Source organism: Loxodonta africana, chromosome 12, assembly GCF_030014295.1.
Source record: "Loxodonta africana isolate mLoxAfr1 chromosome 12, mLoxAfr1.hap2, whole genome shotgun sequence".
NCBI lineage: Eukaryota > Metazoa > Chordata > Mammalia > Proboscidea > Elephantidae > Loxodonta > Loxodonta africana.
In genome coordinates, this window is record NC_087353.1 from 65,660,346 (window position 1) to 65,679,752 (window position 19,407).

Below are 19,407 nucleotides of genomic sequence, written 5' to 3' on the forward strand. Positions count from 1 at the left end.
ACAGCGTCAGCCCTGGAGCACACCTCCTGCTCTGGGGAGGGTTAGGGTTAGGTCACAAATGTTGGCTTCTGAACGAATTTTCCAGAGCCAGGCACAGCAGCAGGGGTCATGGGCAGTTCAACCTGGTTTCCCCTCCAGCAGGGACAGGTGAAACTCAGAAGAAGAAAAGGGGGCAGAGGTGGAAGGATGCAGAATAGAAGCAAAGGGTGCTAGGTTCCTGGATTAGAACCGTGTCACCACCACCACCCCTAATAACAACAACTAATAATAATATCACCAGTTACTTTGTATGGATCCTTTACTCTGTACCAGGCACTGTTCTAAGTACTTTGCATGTAGCATCTCATTTAACCTTCACAACAATCCTATGGGGACAGACCTACCATTATCCCCACTCGACAGAGAAGGAAACTGACATACAGGGCAGCCGAGTCAGGTGCCAATCTACAGTTGATGACAGAGGACGAGATTTGAACCCAGCCTCTTAACTAGCATCCTACCAAACTTACACTCTCAACCAGTGTCCCACACTCAATGGCATGAAAAAAAGAAAGAAAAAGAGAGAGAGAGGAAGAAAGAAAGCCCTGATTTGTGGTATTTGCCAATTTCCATGGTGTAAATATTCCCATCATGGCTGATTTCAGGCTACCACTGTGATATCACTGGATGCAGACTTGGGTACAGACATGCATTAACACGACATTATATAGTATTTCCACCATCAACAGATTAAACAACTTCAAGTGCAAAGATAATACAGCAAAATGCAGTAAAATAACTAGGTGGTGATAATTTTTAATATTTATTGTCTATGCTTCTAATATAATTTATTTAATTGTAAGTTGATATAACTTAATTTTTAATAACAGCTGTGTTAACAACCAACCTTCACGATTCCTGGAAATTTCACAATCTGCTCTGCCGAGCTGCTATAAGCCAGCTCCAGCACACCACCGTCTACACTGTCTCAGAAAACCTGGCTGTACGGACTGTTTAATTAAGTGCCTGTAACTTGGGCCCCTGAGTCTCAGAACACCCACAGGGGTCATGAGCAGCCCGGCAGAGCAGACTCTTGGCTCGCTGTGCTTTTCCCCTACCCACCCCGAAGCGCACCTGCCTTCTTCATCCCTCACTGATGCTTCCGGCCACCCCAGCCTGCTGCCCCCCATGTCACAACTCCCAGCTCTCTCTGTGGTGGGCCTGGCTGGGGAATTTGCTTTCTATTGAGCCCTGGTTTTGTTTCCAGACTGAAAAGCAAATCTTGTCTCCTGCCCACCAACAATGGTGAAGCAAAGTCATTTCAAGCCGTAGCCTCCGAGGTCCCCCTGGCAACCCGGTCAGGCCCTCAACCCTCCGAGGGCTGAGGGGCTGGCTGGTGGGCACCAACACGTCCGTGAAGAGCAATTTCCAGGAACAAGGTCTTCAGCAACCACCCCTCCCCCGCAACACCATCCCTTACCCAGGGACCTCCCCAGTAGAAATCGTTCACTTTCTTTGCAGCACTAAAAACACAAGACAGCCGTATGGTGTTCTCTGGGGCTGGCACTGCCAGTTCCCAGGATGGGGGACCCAGGCCCACAACACTCTGTGCCCTGAGCAGCCACTGCCAGGGAAACGCTGGGTCTGGGCAGCCAAGGAGCGTTCTTGGGGCCAGACATGAGGACGAGGCCTCTGCTCAAATCTCACCCTCTCCGTGCGGCCTTCACAAACCATCCTATCATTTAAAACTGCATCCTCATCCCTCCCTGCTTTCTCTCTCCCCACAGCCCTCTGAGGCTGAGGTGTTCAGCTGGCCCCACCTTAGTGAGTGCCCCTGCTCAAGCCCCCTGGCACTCTGCCCGCCCCCCCAACACCTCCCACAGCCAAGCAGGACCACGGTCAGGTCAGCACCACTGCGCTCCACCCGGTCCTGTATTATAAACAGACAAGCTATGCACCCAGACCTGCCCAGTCAGAAGATCAGGAGGTGGTTGTGGGCCTTGGAATATCTGAAAAGCCCCCTGCTCCAGCTACTGAGGGCGGGTGCATACTCAGTACACCTGGCCCCATGCTTGGAATGTAAAGGCCCCCATCGAAGTGGGCCAGCTGGACGGCCTATTTCTGTCCGTGCTGGGCACATAGTATTCCCAAAGTCCTCAGCCTGTGAAAGCAGCCAGTGAAGCAGGTATTTATTTTAGGGCATCCCAAATAAACAAACACATATATTTTGAACCCATCTCCTTCCTCTCCCCCCAGCAAGCAGGCTCTTGGGTCTGAATAAGAAAAATTCCATTATCTGTAACGCCTTCAAGGAAAGCCTGTAATTCTCATGCTAAAGTTGGCAGCAAGACTGAGGTGGCGCAGTAATAGCAGACACAGAGAAAACCCCCAAATGTCACTGATGTCGCCCAGCACTGAGCTGAGATAGCGGGGATGGTGTAACAAAGGTTGCCATGCACCTAGAAAGATCTAGAAGTCATCTGACCACAAGGCCCTGCAGAACAGCTCCCTGCTGGTGGATCTTGGATCCCTCAACTGTCTAAACTTCAGCAAAGCGGTCCTGCCTGGTCCTCAAACATGCCCACTTGGTCCAGCTTCAAGACTCTGGCCCTTGCCAAAACCTGTCCAAGGTCCCTGAGTGGCACAAACAGTTTGCATTCATCTACTAACCCAAAGGTTGGTAGTTCGAACCCACCCAGTGGCATCACGGAAGAAAGGGTTGGTGGCCTGCTTCCATAAAGATTAAAGCCAACAAAACCATATGGAGCAGTTCTACTCTATAACACTTGGGGTCACCGTGAGTCAGAATCAACTCAACAGCAACAAGTTAAATTCTCTTCCCAGAGCACCCTGGGTTTTCCACTGATCAGCGCAGATCTCATTCCATCTTCTGCTCAGGGGAGCCTTCCCTGAACCCCTTGTTTAAAGTGGCCTGTCACTCAGCCACACCCACTGCTCTGTTTTCCTCTTATCACCAGCTGAAACTCTCATTTATTTGATGTGGTTATTGTCCACCTCCCCCAGGTTAGATTTAAACTACATGAAAGCAGGGACTGTGCCTGTCTTGCTCAGCACAAAGGCTGAGAACAGTGCCTGGCACACAGTAAGCCCTTCATCTTGCTGAACAAACAGAAGTGTTCACAGGTTGGGCAAATCAGCCAGCAAGGGTCTGCTGATGGCAAAAGGTGTTCCTGGGAACGTGGAAGTCTCTACCAGGAGGGCACTGTGGAGAGGCGCCCTCAGAATAGGGCCCAGGCAGCGCTTTCCTTCCCAGGGATCAGGTTAAGCCTCCTCTCTCACGCTCTCCTCTTACACGTGGCTACAGGCTCCATCTCAGAACAAAACAGGAGGAAAGAGGACACCAAGGTCACAGCATGACCCCAGGAGTCTCAGACTGTCAAGAATCAAAGAAGGAGAGAACTTTCTCAAGCCACAGAGGTTGGATGAAGTCCCAAAATTATTGCCCTGAGATCACCTATAAACCTTAAACCAAAAATATCCCCTCAAGTCGTCTTAAAACCAAACAGTAGTTTAGCTTGACTAGTAAAGAATGTCTGCCTTGAGCATTTAAGAACTATCTTTATGGGATCACAGTGACAACAGCAACTAGAAAGACTAGATAAGGAACCTTAGGGGGCAGTGAGTTTATGCTAAAGGGGGAGGAACAACTCAGAAAAGGAGGGTGAAAATGGTTGCAAAACTTAAAGAATGTAATCAGTGTCACTGAATTGTGTACGTAGAAACTGTTGCGTTTGTGTAGGTTTTGCTGTGTATATTCTCCACAACAAGAAAACATAAAAACAATTTGGAAAGAAAAAAGGTGGGAACTGGGCAGACATCTCTGAGCCTTGTGACTCTCTCTGGGTTCTGACCTCAATCATGTCCACCCCTTGACTTAAACATCTAGGGGTTCTGAGGGAGACCTGGACCATCTGTTTCTGATTTGGCTGAGGGAAGTCCTCAATGCTGAGGCCTGAGCATGGTTAGAGGATTCCTGAGAGATCTCCAGGCTAAGCTAGGCCTGGAAGGTTAGAGTTAGGGGCCTAACAGGACTGCTGCTCGCACAGAGACAGACGGACAAGGAAAAACCCTCCCCTCTTCCCCCCTGCCTGTGTCAGGGCACATGACTTGGCAAGTGAAATACCAAGGGAGGATTTCCTCCCCTTCCTTGCTTTTGCAACCAGGCACAGTTGTACAGCCCACAAGCTGCCCAACTGTATGCAGCAACCCTAATTCAAACATCTGGGAGGTTGGACCATAAAGCATGGATCTTGACAGGAAAAAGTGGGTGTCCCAGGGACTCCAATCTGAGGAAGACTCTGGTCTGAGGCTGGAGAAGCCGCTTACCTCAAAGCTCGTGGTCGGAGCCTGGCACAGCTTCCTCACTGAGGCGGCCACTGTGGCCACTGAGGACTGGGGCGGCGTCTCCTCCCACTCATACAGCAGGGTGCTCGGGGTCAGGTCTCTATCATCTGGATCTGAGACAGGAAGCGCTGAAGGGGGGTGATCACATGGAGCAATGTCAGAACAAGCCAGGGGGGCCCAGGACCTGCCCCACACCTGGCCAATGCACCCTTCGACATCTTAGGCAACAGGTCAGGGGACGTGCTCAAGGAAAACCATGGCAGCATTGGTGCTAACAGCAAAAGCCAGGAAACGATCAACATGTCCACCAGTGGAAGGTGATCAAATAAACTGTGACCCACTCATGCCATGGAACACTGAGTGCCCTTTAAGCAGAATAGGGCAGTTGGGCACATGGTACCATGCAACAATCTCCAAGTGGTTAAGGAACAAAGCAAGAATGCAGAAGAGCGTACAGAGTGATAGCATCTGTGTAAAATAAAAACAGACCATGTTGTGGATTGACTTGTGACCTCCCCCCAAATCCTAACCCCTATACCTGTGGATGTAATCCTATTGGGGGACAGATTTCCTTTGTTATGTTAATGAGGCCATATCAGTGTAGGTGTGTCTTAAACCTAGACGCTTTTGGGATACAAAAAGACCAGATTAGACACAGAGAGAAGCAAGCACCAATGGGGGGAAGACAGACGCCATGTGGAGATCTACAGGGAACAGAGCAACGCTGGGACTGGTGAAGGTGCGACAAAGACCTTCCTCCAGAGAGGGGAGAGAGAGAGAGAACCCTTGCCTAGAGCTGGTGCCCTGAATTTGGACTTCTAGCCACCTGAACTGTGAGAAAATAAATTTCTCTTTTTGAAAGACACATACTCTCTGTTATAGCAGCACTAGAAAACTAAGGCAGACCACCTAAACAGATACATAGACTTCCATATCTGCGCATGCACAAATATATCTGGAAGAATACATGAGAAGCCAGGAATAGTGTTGTTTTTTTTACTGGGAAAGGGGACTCGGGGGGAGACTGGGGGACAGGGAGGATGGGACTTTTACTCTCTGTCCTTTGGTACCACGAGGTATGCCACCTTGTCAAAAAAATAAATCTTAGTCTCTTTTGTGCATTTGGCCCTGTGGCTACTTCCTGATGAAGAGATTACCACAGACACAGCTGTCTTTTCTGCTCTGCATACAGCTATGCTGTTAGCCTTCCCCTACAATCCTGCTACAGGCCTTCCCTGACTCCACAGTCCATACCTTTAGCCTCAGGGCTGCTTAGCAAAGCACTGTGCCTACTAGATGCTGTCCAACAGTCATGACCGTCTCCCAGGTCTGGGGACTCACCCTCATTTTGTCAGTCTGTCTCCACCCAGGTGCACTGTGCTCACCCACCTGTTCCTGAGACTTCTCCTTTGCCCTGGAGTGCCTAGGACACAGAGGGCTCATTGCTGCCTTAGGGCCTCTGCACTCCCTGTTGGCTCCTCATCCTTCAGCAAAAATGTCACTCCCTCAGAGAGATCCTCTTGACCATCTCATTTAAGTCACTTGCCATCACGTGACTGTTGAATTTCATCCCTAACTTGTATCCCTGTTTCAGACTACCTTGTTCACATGTTTACCTGTAGGTAACTTTTCTCCCACTAGGGTGCCAGCAGGCAGTGCCTGGCGCATGACAGGTGCTTAGACAAATGTTTGTCATTGGCATGAACAACTCCAGAAGATCTGCTGAGGACCATCAGACCTAAGGAGAATTCTCCTACAAAAGTGGGGAGCCAGAAGATTCCATCCTCACTGAGCACAACCCAGGAAGAAAGGATAAGACCAAGCCAGAGCCAACTGAGCCAGCAGAAAGATCCTGGAGAAACTTCTAAAAGAGGCTGATTCCCCTGACAGTGGCCATTTTCAGAAACAGTTCCAGGGTGTCCAGACAGAGACAGAGTAATGCAGACGAGGATGACTTGAGCCCCTCTGGCCAGAGGAGGCTGCAGAGTTGCTCTGAGAGTCCCACCCCACCCTTGCACCATCCACAGCCAAGCTCAAGTCACCTGTGATGGCTGGATCCCCGGGCATCTCGTGCAGCAGGGTGATGGAGGAAAGGGTTCGCATTTGCACGGTGCTGGCCTCCCTCGAGAGGGGCCCCGCTGTGTGTAGCTCTGTGCAGGAGGCCTCCCTGGGCACGCCGGCCTGGAAACTCTGGAGGCAGGTCAGGTGGGAGGCCAGGCCAGGGTGCTGGGCCGAGGGGGGAAGGGACCACTCATGCCAGGCTCTGACACAGCCCGAAGCCCAGCTGGAGTCCCCTGAAACCAGGCAGCAAGGTTCAGGGGTGACCCGAGGGCCACATCAGAACACCGGGGGGCCTGAGCAGGGGCTGACAGGAGGCGAGAAGGAAGAGGGGCAGCAAACGGTAGCCCCAATGAGAGCAACAGTGAAAGCTCAGTGAGAAATGAAAACTTCAGAGTCAGTGTGGGCAGTAGACAAGGCTGTAGCCTCCCAGACGTTGCAGCTTTTTATAACAACAATTAATATTAACCATGGCCATCTCTTACACAGATATTTACAAAATACTCATCGGCTTGGTGCTGTGGACAAATGGTGGGGGAGGAGAGAACAGAGGAAGAAGGCAAAAAAGAAGAGAGGGGAGAAAAGAGGGGGGGCTGGAGGAGGGGAGAGGAGAGAAAGAAGGGGGGAAGGAAAACGAGAGGGGGGAATGGAGGGGAGGGGACAGGGAGAAGGAGGAAGAGATGGACAGGGCAGGAAGGGGGAGAGGAGGGGAGTCAGAAGAGAGAGAGGAGAGAAGGGAGAGGGGAGGAGAGGAAAGGAGATGAGGAGAGGAAGGAGGAGAAGAGGGAGGAAGGGAAAGACAAGAAAGGAAGGAGAGGGAGAGAAGGGAGGGAGGACAGGGAAGGAGGAGAAGGGAGGAGGGGGACAAAGGGAAGGACAGGAGAAGGAGGGGAGGGAGGAGCAGAGGGGATGGAAGAGAAGGAGGGTAGGAGGGAGGAGAGGAGGGGGATAGAAAGAGGAAGGAAAGGAGAGAGGGTGTGAGAATGGCAGGAAGAAGGGGATGCGAAGGAGGGAGAAGAGAAGGGGGAAGGAAGGAGGGAGGAGGGGAGGGAAAGAAGGAAGAGAAGCCAGGAAGGAGGGAGGAGGGGAGAGAGGGCGGGAGGGAGGAGAGAAGAGAAGGGAAGGAGGGAGGCGAGGAAAGAAGGCAGGAAGGAAGGGGCAGTGAAGAAAAAAAGAGCAGGGGAGGGGAGGAGAAGAGGGAGGGCCTAGAGGAGCTGGGCGGCAGACTTACCACGGCAGCCCGGGGCAGGACCTGGGCGCGCAGGGCGGAGTGCGCCCTCCTCAGGGAGCAGCGTTCCAAGTCCTTGGTCTTGTGCAGCCTGGCGCCGCGGCGCTGATACGTGGTGGGGCACTGGCCCAGGACGTCCATCTGGGGCACCGCAGTGGAGGGGACAGGGTCAGCCCTGCTCTCCCCGTCCCAGCCTGCCCCGCTCCGGCCTGTGACCTCACCTCTTCCACGGTCTCGGGGCCGTGAGCGCCCGGGCGGCCTTGTACGAGGCTCAGGACGGCGCGCTTCACGTTCAGCGCCCAGCGCGGCTCAGCGCGGCGGGGATGCAGGCGGGCCACGCGGCCGGCACACAGGACAAAGTCGAGCGGCCAGCGGCCCAGGGCAGCGCTGTGGGCGGGCAGGCTGGGGCTGGCATGGGGGGCCGCCTCCCATCTCCTGTATTTTTAACAACCCCTTTCATACCCCCTAAAAGCCGCAGAGAGCTCTGTCCTACCGCCCATCAGCTTCCAAGGGCCCAGGCCACCTCTTCGCTCCCAGAGATGACAGCAGACAGCATCCCTGTCCCTCCTGCTCTGCCCCTGCATTCACCCCCCAAATGAACTACTCCGAGAACCCCAAGTTCCTTCAGATACTGGGCTTTCCAGCAACTTCTGAACCAAGCACCAGGAACCAGCAAAGTCTCTGCGCAAAGCTGCCCCAGCCTTGTCACCACTTGCACAAAAAGTCCTTGTAAAAATGCCAGTCTTAAGGTCTGAGCTTCCAGTAATAAGTCCACCAGGGTAGTATTCAGCAAACCCAACCCACATAACAGATGAGGAAACAGAGGCTCAGAGCAGTAAAGTAACTTGCTCAGGGGCCCAGCTGGGATTCGAACCCAGGCAGGCTGGCTGCAGCATCACAGGTCTCAGAAACTTAACTAGAAGAGACTTGAGACTCACCATTGTTCAAACAAGGAAAGGAGGCTCAGAGATAGGGAGCTACTGGCCCAGGGTCACACAGCAAGTCAGCGGTGGAGCTGAGACCAGAATTCAGTGGAATGCTCTTCCCACCCACCCTTCTCCTGGCCGGATGGTGCCTGTGTGTCTGTAGGGTGGGGGAGGAAGGGTGGGTCAGGGAGTCCCCATGTCCATGCATGGGGTAGAAGAGACGAGTGCTCCAAGACGAAAGAAAGAGAACCATCAAGACCCGTGAATCCCACCTTACAGCAAGGTAGAATCTTGGGGATAGGAGTGCCCCTACCTCTACCTCCCCACGAGGTCACTGTCTCCTCTCCAGCCCAGGGAGGCCTCACTGGGGCCTTGGGACCTTCCAGCAGCAAACCAGGGTAGTCCCCCTGGGTCTCAGACCTCAAACTAGAGAAATGCTAATGGTGCCCGCCCCTCCCAGAATAGCAACTGTCAGTCTAGCCTCAAGGAGCTGAGGAGCCTGGGCCCCACAGACTTAGCATTTATGAGATGAGAGGCCCTAGACAATAGCTCTGGCTGCCCCTTGGAGAAGACCCTCCCTAAGCCTTTCAGCTGGGATCATCTGCCCCAGGATCCCTAGACAAAAGCTTTATTTTTTAACAAATAAATTTGCAATAAAAAAGGAAGAGGAATCTATGGAGATGGGGTGTCTTCGGGCTGCTGGATTGAGGCCACTGTCACAAGTCCTGGGAACCAAGCCAGAGGGATGATTCCAGGCTTAGCTGAGTCACAAAGCAGGGCTTAGCTTGGGGAGGGAGAGGACATGGGTCTCCAAGAGTGGAGGATGGAAGAAAGGCAGGCCTCAGTGGGCCTGGTGAGCTCAACACCCAATGTCTCCTGGAATGTACTTAAGGCAGATACCAAGGGGGTGCTAGACAGACATGGAATCCAGAAAGGGGGGAAGAACCATGCTGAGGGTAACAGACAGGGAAATAGAAGGTGAGCTCCTTCTACCAGGTAACAGATGACCACCCACCCGAGGTTATTTGGAGCCACCCAAGGGTCCAACATCGGGATAACTTTCAACCATCCTCATCATTAGTCTTCAGACCAATCTGGGTGCTTAAGAAGGTCAACATATAAAGATACAACCCTCTTTGAACTTTGGTCCAAGATGGCATCTCTCTGCTAGGTGATAGGCTCACATATCCAGCCCCAAGGCCAGGCATCTTACCTCAAAGTCTCTGACTCCTTCAGAACCTCCACCTGGGACCCAAGGATAGAAGTCACCTGGAAATCTTGGAGCTGAGACAGAAAGCATGGTGAGTTGGTAACCTCTCCACACACCCCAGGACCCCACCAGCACCCACACCCCAAAATCAATTCTGGGGCCCAGCCTGCTATACAGCCTGTGTTGGGGGCTGGGCAGAGAGACTCCTCCCTTGAGCAGAAGGTTCTAGCTCCTGGGTAAGAGATGCCAAACGTCTCTATGGGTAAATACTCAAAACGACCAGGCACCTACTGCTCCCAGCTAAATGTCTGAAACAGTCTCACTGGCTTCTCGGTTTGCCTGAAAATTTGGATGAAGGACTCAAGTACAAGCCAAAACCTATTTATTAGGTTTCTAAAGCATATAAAAGAGGCTTTACCTACAAAAAATGAAAGGCTTAAATGTCCCAGTGTCACTAAGATTGTGTGTGTCTATTGCAAAAAAAAAATTTTAAAACAGGACTTTGTAAAGGTGAAAAATAAAATCACTCCTAAAACACTGAGCTTCTGTTAAGGGTGATGGAAGCATTCGGGAACAGTGATGGCTGAACAACATGAATTGTCCCTGTGAAGGTTGCTGAAATGGCAAATGATTTATTACCTGTATATTTAGCACAATTAAAACAAACGAAAAAAATCACTCCTAAAACCTGCCTCTCTCAATCAACTGATTTCACTTGTTCAAAGTGACTTAATTCCCACTCGTCTAAAACCAGTGCCCCTCCCCAAACAGAGGGGTACCATCTCCCCAGTGACCCAGGCTTAAAATCTTGGGGTGAAATAACTTCCACTTGGCATGAAATGTTTTCCCGGACAATGCGTCCCTCAGTGTCACCAGTGTCACTTATTGACTGACCACTTGCTTGCAAGCCATCCCTTGTACTAACTCAACAGTCTTCCTGTGTGAAGATTTTACATTCTCCACCAGGGAGAATAAACAAATTTATGCAGAATGGAGACTCTTGGCTAAGGAGGAAGGCTGATTACCCAGAAGTTGCAGCTCAAAGGGACTTTTTGCTGGACTCTGTTCAGCACCATAGATCTCCAGGGAAGTCATTTTATTTTTAATAGCAATACACCATAGAAAAGTGGGCAGAAGACTTAATGGGTGTTTCACAAAAGGGGAGATCCATATGGTCGATAAACATATGAAAAGGTGCTTGTCCTCATTGTTTTTGTTGTCGTTGTTAGGTGCTGTTGAGCAACCCTATAGAACAGACTAGAACTGCTCCAAGGGTTTCCAAGGAGCGGCTGGTGAATTTGAACTGCCGACCTTTTGGTTAGCAGCTGAGCTCTTAAACCACTGTGCCACCAGGGCTCCCTTATCTCATTAGTCACCAAGGAAATGCAAATTAAAATTACAATGAGATACCATCACACCCCAACCAGAATGGCTAAAATGGAGAAAGACATTCCCAAGGATTGAAAAGGATGTGGGCTAGTCAATTGAGGGAATCCCTCACACGCTGCAGGTACATTGGTACAGCCACTTGGGAAGGTTGATTGACAGAATCTATTAAATCTGACCATGAGGTGGTCAGTTTGTCAAGCTGTCAGCTTGTCATGCTGTGCTGGCCTGAGTGTTGCTCTGATGCTAGAAGCTATGTTACCGGTATTTCAAATACAAGCAGGGTCACCCATGATGGACAGGTTTCAGCAGGGCTTCCAGGCTAAGACAGAAAGAAAGGCCTGGTGACCTACTTCCAAAAATTCGCCAGTGAAAACCTTATGGATCACAACAATAATAGTGTCTGATATAGTGCTGGAAGATGAGCCCCCTAGGTTGAGAGGCACTCAAATTACACAGTGGCTGCAACAATGAACTCAAGGATACCAAAGCAATGTTTTGTTTTGTTGTGCATGGGATTGCTATGAGTTGGAGCCGACTTGACAGCAACTAACAACTAAAGCTAAATGATCTATAATTTCACCCCTAGGTGTAAACACAACAGAAAAGTATACTTGTTTCACCGAAAGAAATGCTCTAGAATGTTCGTGGCACTATTTGAAATAGTCCCAGGTTATCTGGAAACCACTCAAATGCATATCACCCGTAAAACGGATAAAATATGGTTTGTGCACACAATGAAATACTAGACAACAGAGAGAATAAGCCACCTACAACCACTCACAATTCAGATGAATTTCACAGGCATAATGCTAAGCAATAAAGCCAGCCACAAAAGAGAATGTCTTGTTTAATTGCATTAATGAGAAGTTCAAAGACAGGCAAAACTAATGCATGGTGACAGGAACCAGGGGGATGTATTGTTTCTTGATCTGGTGTTGGCCATACAGGCGTGTTTAGTTTGTGAAAATACTTAGATTTTTGCATTTTACACTAAAATACATTTAATTCATTGCCTTTCAAAGTTGTTGTAAAATTTCCATTCAAAATCTTTGAAATAAGCCATTTCTCTCTACCCTTGCCAACATTTGACATTTTCACAGTTTTTCTTCTCAATGCTAAAAGCAAAGTAAATAAATAAAACTGTAGCAGTGAGACAGATAGGGTTAACTGTGCTGGTGGAACAAAAGAGCTTTTAAAAGGATTACCATCTAGAAGTTGGGTAAACAGGAACCCACACTGTCAATGTGAGATAGGACTGGGGGCAGCCCATGAAGTACTATCTCCTTCTTAGTGTCTTTCTAGTCCCCTCCTCCTCTGCAGGATTCGTACGCGCAGAGGAGCAGAGTGTGACTGCTGTTTAACCTTCCTTAGCCCTCTGAAGATGGCGATGTAGTGCCCATGCGCTATATCCCGTAATAAGTGGTGCCAAGGCTGCCGAGAGGACTCTACCTTGCATATCAGCGGGTTCCATCTTAGATACCAGATGCGCGTGCAACCTAATTAACATGCACCACCATTCTGAGGAGTACCCACCCCTTTAAAGAAGCCCACTAAATATTCATTACTCTATTGTCTCTATAGAACCCATATAAGCCCTAGCCTTGCTTCGCTTTTTGAGTCAATTTTTCGGAGACGCTTAGATCCCCCTTGACTCCTTTTGCTTGACTCAAGCAAAATAAAGCTTGCTGAAGATAAAGTTTGTCTTTCGCGTGTATTCTTACTCGGGAAAAGACAAGGACGATTTTTGTCAGATTGGCGATTGGTAACAGCAGCACACAACTTGCTTTGTGAAAACTAGCCCTGCTGAGGAAACCAACTGTTAGTATTTTAATGGAAGTAAAGGAAAGTGAAGACTCTAATAACAAACTGGCAGCTGTGACCAGAACACAGACGTTTTAGATATTTAAGAACCCATTCTGTGCTCTATATGAAACAAAACATTTTTGAGAAACTCTTGTCAGCCAGTACTCCAGCCAGTCAAAAATTACTTCTCAAATATAAGACATTAGTAGAAATCAAATGGCCACTGATACGGAGTGGGAAGGTTTGTCCAGAAAACAGATGATAGTCATCAGAAATGGGACCAAGAAGAATGGTCAGGCACAAACAAGAATACGGGGGCTAGGGCTTTGCTTCAGGAAGATCTTAAAGAAACCTACAACCACAAGTGAGTCTAGCTCACAATTCTGCCTTGACTGAACCCAGAACTAACACCACTACTCCACCTCATCATGTGCCTTTAAGCCGGGCCTGTGGTCTCAGTCATTGTGAGGCCCGTGTCTAGTTCAAAGGAGCCCAGGGCAGGTCTGGAGGCCCCATTCAGGTCTTGTTTCCACCCCCGACTCTGTCCTTTTGCTCTTTGCTCACTCCTTGAACCTGCAAATATCTCAGTTTTGACCCTTGGTCTTGCCAAGGAGACAGACTGTCCCCATCCTGTGGCTCTTTTTGCTCTGAAGAACATCCTCCCTTGACCCCTGCAACCCTCTCACTTGCCCCTTTGTGGCACCTGCTACAACCAAAATGACACCACTTTCTCACGTCACTCTCCAGGGTCCTCACTTGCTATATTTTAAGATTGCTTAGAAAGCTTCTCTCCAGTTATTAACTAAATTGGAAATCCAAGAGGCCGTGCTTTCCCCTGAGCCCGCCCTATTATCCACGTGACATCCCCCTTGCACAAAGACACTCACCCGCAAGGCCATCTGGCACGGGCCAAGTACATCCAGAATCACCAACCCTTGGAGTCCAAGGCCACTCCACTCTGCAGGGGCCCCCTGCAGGCCAGTGCTGGTATTGGTGGAAAAGCGATAGGTGTATCTGGTGCCCAAGGGTAGCCGGAGTCCAGCTGATCCTGGAGGGTGAGCAGAGGGCCAGAATCACCTTTATAAACCATCACTATCGAACACCCAGCTCTGCCTGGATGAGAGGCCTCTTTGCTCCCACCTTCCCCTACTTATCTGGGCTATGAGCTGCCTGCTCCCAGTTTGGAGGAAGGCTGGGTATGTACAGACCCCCATGAACATGAAAAAGAAAATAAAGATAAAAGCAATCAATGTTTAGTAAATGTTAGTGTTATCATGCCCTAGGCCCTCTTCCAAGAACTTGATATACATCAAGGTTTCTCATCTTTGGCACTACTGACATTTGGGGCCAGATAATCCTTTGTTGTGGGAACTGTCCTGTGCATTGTCGGATGTTTAGCAGCATCCCTGGCCTCTGCCCACTAGATGCTAGTAACACAACCACCCCTAGCTGTGACAACCAAAGCTGCCTCCAGACACTGACAAAATCGCCGTTGTTGAGAACCACCGATAAACATTTAATCCTCATAACCAATTCTGAGGTGGGTACACTTATTGTTTCCATTTTACAGAGAAGGAAACTGAGGCTCAGAGAGGTTAAGTAACTTCCCCAAGGCCACACAGCTGTGATTCAAACTCTGGCAGTCTGACTCCTTACCTACTGCCTAAATGGACATCGTGTGTGTGTGTGCGTGTGTGTGTGTGTGTGCGTGTGTCTTGGGAAGGTAGACGAGAGTGGGTGGTAATTGTGAGTTTCTAGAAGACAAAACTGTAAAGCTGGCGTAAATGATCAGAGGAGTAATTGCTCTGGGGAAGAGCTGAATTACGGAGCAGAGAGGTAGTATTTCTCTAATCTTTGCTTTAGGCTAAGGGACCAATTGTGAAACCAAATGAAGTGTCAGTTGTGACACCACCCTTCCCCAAGGGCTTGGGGATAAATTAACATTTTCATGTCAATTTCATTGAGCTCAAACATAACCACACCTCCAGTTCCCAAAATGCTTCTCTCTTGCCAAAGAATTTGCCTCAAGGTTCTCTTATTGACTCCACCCTAAAACACAAAGAGGTTTATTCCACCTGGGGACCATAAGGTATGAGGAAAAAGTCCCACAGCCTTGGGGCTGGGCCTCTTAAGCCTTTTTCCTCTGGGTTTGTGTTTGCCTCCCTAATGGCCCACCCACTAGCTAGAAGCCTTTTTATAACGGGCCTTGGTTTCTCTTAGGTGGAGGCCAAGTCTTCTGGGTTGTCCCTAATGACATTTCACAACAGGTCAGCTTTGTTCCTTGCCCCAGTCTCCTGGCCACAACAGGTCTGATAAGACTTACTCAGCTTCACAGAGACTCACTCACCTGTGCAGGTAGCCATGCAGGAGGTTACCTGTTCTGCTGGAGAATCAGAAATTTCTGAAATGACAAATCAAATGGAATCAGGGCAAGGCCAGAAGCAGGCATGAGGTAGCCCTATCCCATGGACAGCTGACCTGTTCATGAAAGAGGATGTTTAATGGCCCAGGGGCCAAGTGGGCAAGAAGAGAAAATGCCAGCTTCCTCCTCCCTTACAGTGCCAGGTGTGATCTCCCCACTCTTCTCCCAGTGCGCTCCTCCCCATCTTGAGTACTGACACCCTGGACCCCCAGATTGCTCAAGCTGATTACCAGGGAGTCATTTCTGCTTCCACCCTTTTCCCTCATCACCACCCTCAAGCCCAATACATTAGCAAGTTCTGTCAATTCCATCAACAAATGTAGGTTTACATCCATTTATCCATCCATCCTCCATCTATTCATCCATCCTCCCATCTTCTTATCTAACCCTCCCTCCATCCCTCCTTCCATCTCTGTATCCTTCTATCAATCCATCTATTCATGGATCCCTCTCTCATCCATCCATCCACCCATCCATCGGAGTGTCTCCATTTCCATGGCTGACATACTAGGCACAGCCACTCCTTCTCTTGCCTGGATGACGGCAGTAGCCTAACTATTTTCTCTGTGGTCAGGATTCATTCTCTTCCCAGTCATCTTACAAATATGTAAATCAGATCACATCATTTCTCTGCTTAACAGCTCCTAAGCTCCCCTACCAACTCACGCACGCATAATAAAACCCTTACTGCACCCTGCAAGGCCTCTCACCCCACTATCACCTTCCAGCCATCCCAATCTTTCTTCTCTAGCTCAAAGCCCGCTCACAAGCTCTTTCTGCCTGCCCAGAACACTCTTCTTCCCACTCTCAGGTCTTTAGGTCTCAGCGTAAATGTCCCTCCCTAGTGGGGCCCTTTCTGACTACCCTGTCAAGAGTAGGTCCCCCACCCTGTTAGTCTCTGTCTCAGCACCTTGTTTTCTTTATAACATTTATAAAACTTGTTAACGATTTTGGTTGTCTTATTTAACAGGGTATCCTTGGCTCCTACAAAGTACCTGATCCCCAGAAGAGACTGGAATAAATGAATAAAAACAACACTTACACGGTACTTAGTGTGGGCCACACACTGTTCAGGAACAGCGCATGGCGAAATAACAATGCATGGCTGCAGCATGTGCTAGGTAAGAGTCAATTGTCTGTATTCATTCATTCTAGTCTGGTTTAACACATTTATTCACCTCCTTTAATCGCCCAACAATCCTGTGATTTACGTGCTATTATTATTCCCTTTGGCTTTTTTTTGGCAGATGAAATGAGTTGCCCAAGAGCACACAGCTAGTTAGTAGTGGAGCTAAGGTTTGTACCTAGGCATTCTGGCTCCATAGTCCACAACCTACATCCATTCACTTACCCACTTATTCATTCATGATAGTGAATGAATGAATGGACAAACCAACAAAATGGGACCAAGAGGCTACGGGAGTAAATTGTGGTAGCTGGTACCTCTGAGTGTCAGCTGTTCCCTCTTAGCTTTCATGACACTGTCTTCATTTCTCCTGCCATCTAAGCTGTAGAGGACAACTGGAGTATGAACAGACTCAGGCCAAATGCCCCCTTTGGCCCCCTACCTCAGGCTGCTGAAGAAACGTTCCAGGGAGAATCCCCAGAGCCTCTTTCCTGGAAAGGGTCAGCATCTCTCCCTCTCTCCACCCGCCCCAGCCCTCTGCTAAGGCTCTAGGAGACTCCCAAATACCTGCAACCTCCCCACATCCACCCACTTTCGATTCTAACTGCACTTCTGCTAGCCACGAGTCTGGACCACCCCTGGGCACCAACCATGGCCTCCCAGACCTTAGCCAGGGGTCTGTCTGCAGCCCTTTCCATACACTGATGTTTCAATAGCACCATTGCCATCCTCAGAATCACCACCTGTGCCTCAGTGGGTAATCACTACTCATGCCAGCCTGCTTAATCCCATGAAAGACAAAATGATTCCCAAAAGGGGGATGGGGGAAGAAGCACCTTACACAATTTTGTTTAGAATTTTTCAAGCAATAGAACACGGTAGGATATTTGGCAGGGTGTTTTCCCCCTGAAGAGCCTGGATCATCTAACAAAATCCTTTGCATCAAGGTAGAATACCAGTGGATAAAACCACGTTTCAAAGATATTTAACTTGATTGATTTCCCTTCGAACTTTCCTCCAACTTTTTCATAGCTTGAACTCTGGGTACCCAATTAAACACATTTATAAAGCATAACCATTAAATATCCAATTGTGCACAAGTCCAGCACTCTGCTTGTTTACTGGACCAACAACCTCTACGTTTGCTTTGCTGCCCAGCTGAGCCTACAAGCCACGATCCCCCTGAGCTCCAGAAGTTAGGTTGTGTTCTAAGAGAACTCTGCTTGAACTACATCTGTTCCCCTTCCAGGTCTCAAGCACTTAAAAAAACTTTTTTTAAATAAACTTTTAAAAGTTCCAGCACATACAGTGAAATATTACTCAGCTATCCAGAGGAATGAAGTCCTGACACATGCCACAACATGGATGAACCTTGAAAACATCATACTGAGTGAAATAAGCCAGTCACAAAAGGACAAATACTGCATGATCTCACTTATGTGAAATAAGCAAATATATAGAAACCAAACTTCTGGCCTCTTGAACTGTGAGACAATAAATTCCTGCTCTTTAAAGCCACCCACTTGTGGTATTTCTGTTACAGCAACACTAGGTAACTAAGACACCTGCCAACAACACAAATCTACTGACTACTTACTGTGCCGGGTGCCAAAGACACAGGGATCAAAACAGCCTTCTACCTCACCTGTTCTGTCCAGAGGGCAGCCACCAGCCCCTCGCATAGCTACTGAGGACCTGAAATGTGACTAGTGTCACCAAGGAGTGGAACTTTTCTTTTTTACTTAACTGCAATTAGCTTAAAGTTAAAAACATTTTCAATTCAGTTACTGGAAGATGTTTAAGTATGTTCAAACAAGCAAGTATGTTTCAAAACAATTTAAGTATGTGGATCTACTTTTTCAACTATAAATTTCAGGAAACCCAAATACAGATCAAGTTTTTATGATAAAAATTGAAATATACCGAGTGTGAAATACATGCTGGATTTCAAAGAAGATAAAATACAGCTCATTAATTCTCTTTCATATTGATTAGATTTTCTAGTGATATTTTGCATGTACTGGGTTAAGTAAGGAAACCCTGCTGGTGTAGCGGCTAAGAGCTCAGGCTGCTAACCAAAATGTCAGCAGTTCACATCCACCAGGCGCTCCCTGGAAACTCTATGGGCAGTTCTACTCTGTCCTATAGGGTTGCTATGAGTCAGAATTGGCTCCACGACAACGGGTTTGGGGTTTTTTTGGCAGGGTTAAGTAAAACATGATTAAAAATTAATTTTACCTGGCCTTTTTTGATTTTTGTTTTTAACATTGCCTACTAGAAAATTTAGAACAAAATATTAGCATTATATTTTTATTGGATAGTGCTGCCCTAGACACTTGCAGCAAGTAGCCGACTACTAAAAGTTCAGGGGCGGATTAACTGTAAGCAAGGTACACACAGGCTTAATTGTGTTTACTCACTAATCTGTAGTGCACAGTTTCACCTGTTTTTAATTGTGCATACAGGTTCATCAGTAAGCACAATTAAGGCCGAAACAATTTCACATGGGTTTCACCACGCCTTTGACATGGTGTAAAACAGGTGAAATTGTTCACTACAGATTAGTAACCAAAAAAAAAAAAAAAAAAACCCATTGCCATCGAGCTGATTCTGACTCATAGCAACCCTACAGGACAGAATAGAACTGCCCCATAGAGTTTCCAAGGAGTCCCTGGTGGATTCAAACTGCCAACCTTCTGGTTAGCAGCTGTAGCTCTTAACCACTACACCACCAGGGTTTCCAGGTTAGTAAGTAAACACAATTAAGCCTGCGCACACCTTGCGTATAAAGTAATCCAAACTGTGAAAGTTCAACTAACAAAAGCTTCACAGCATCATCTGGTATCAGAGAGCTGCTTAGTGTCTTCAAACTTGCCGCCTCATAAGGCTGGAACATAACCC

General features: G+C 48.4%; 1 protein-coding gene across 6 annotated transcripts in view; it reads right to left on the bottom strand.

Annotated features, from left to right (window-relative positions):
• LOC104846619 (uncharacterized) overlaps positions 1–19,052 on the bottom strand; it is a 157,555-nt gene extending 138,503 nt beyond the window's left edge. For 5 of the 6 annotated variants that reach the window (XM_064295588.1, XM_064295585.1, XM_064295586.1 and 2 more), the window contains exons 1-2: positions 6,387–6,564; positions 4,327–4,472 (exon numbers count right to left, since the gene is read on the bottom strand). In XM_064295588.1, coding sequence (XP_064151658.1) covers positions 4,327–4,472; positions 6,387–6,447 — 207 coding nt within the window. In that variant the 5' untranslated portion in view covers positions 6,448–6,564. Of the gene's footprint in view, positions 1–4,326; positions 4,473–6,386; positions 6,571–7,633; positions 7,772–7,851; positions 8,018–9,769; positions 9,841–13,845; positions 14,007–15,305 lie in introns of those variants that run through there. The other variant, XM_064295591.1, reaches the window with a different exon arrangement.
• Between the last annotated feature and the right edge of the window lie 355 nt (positions 19,053–19,407).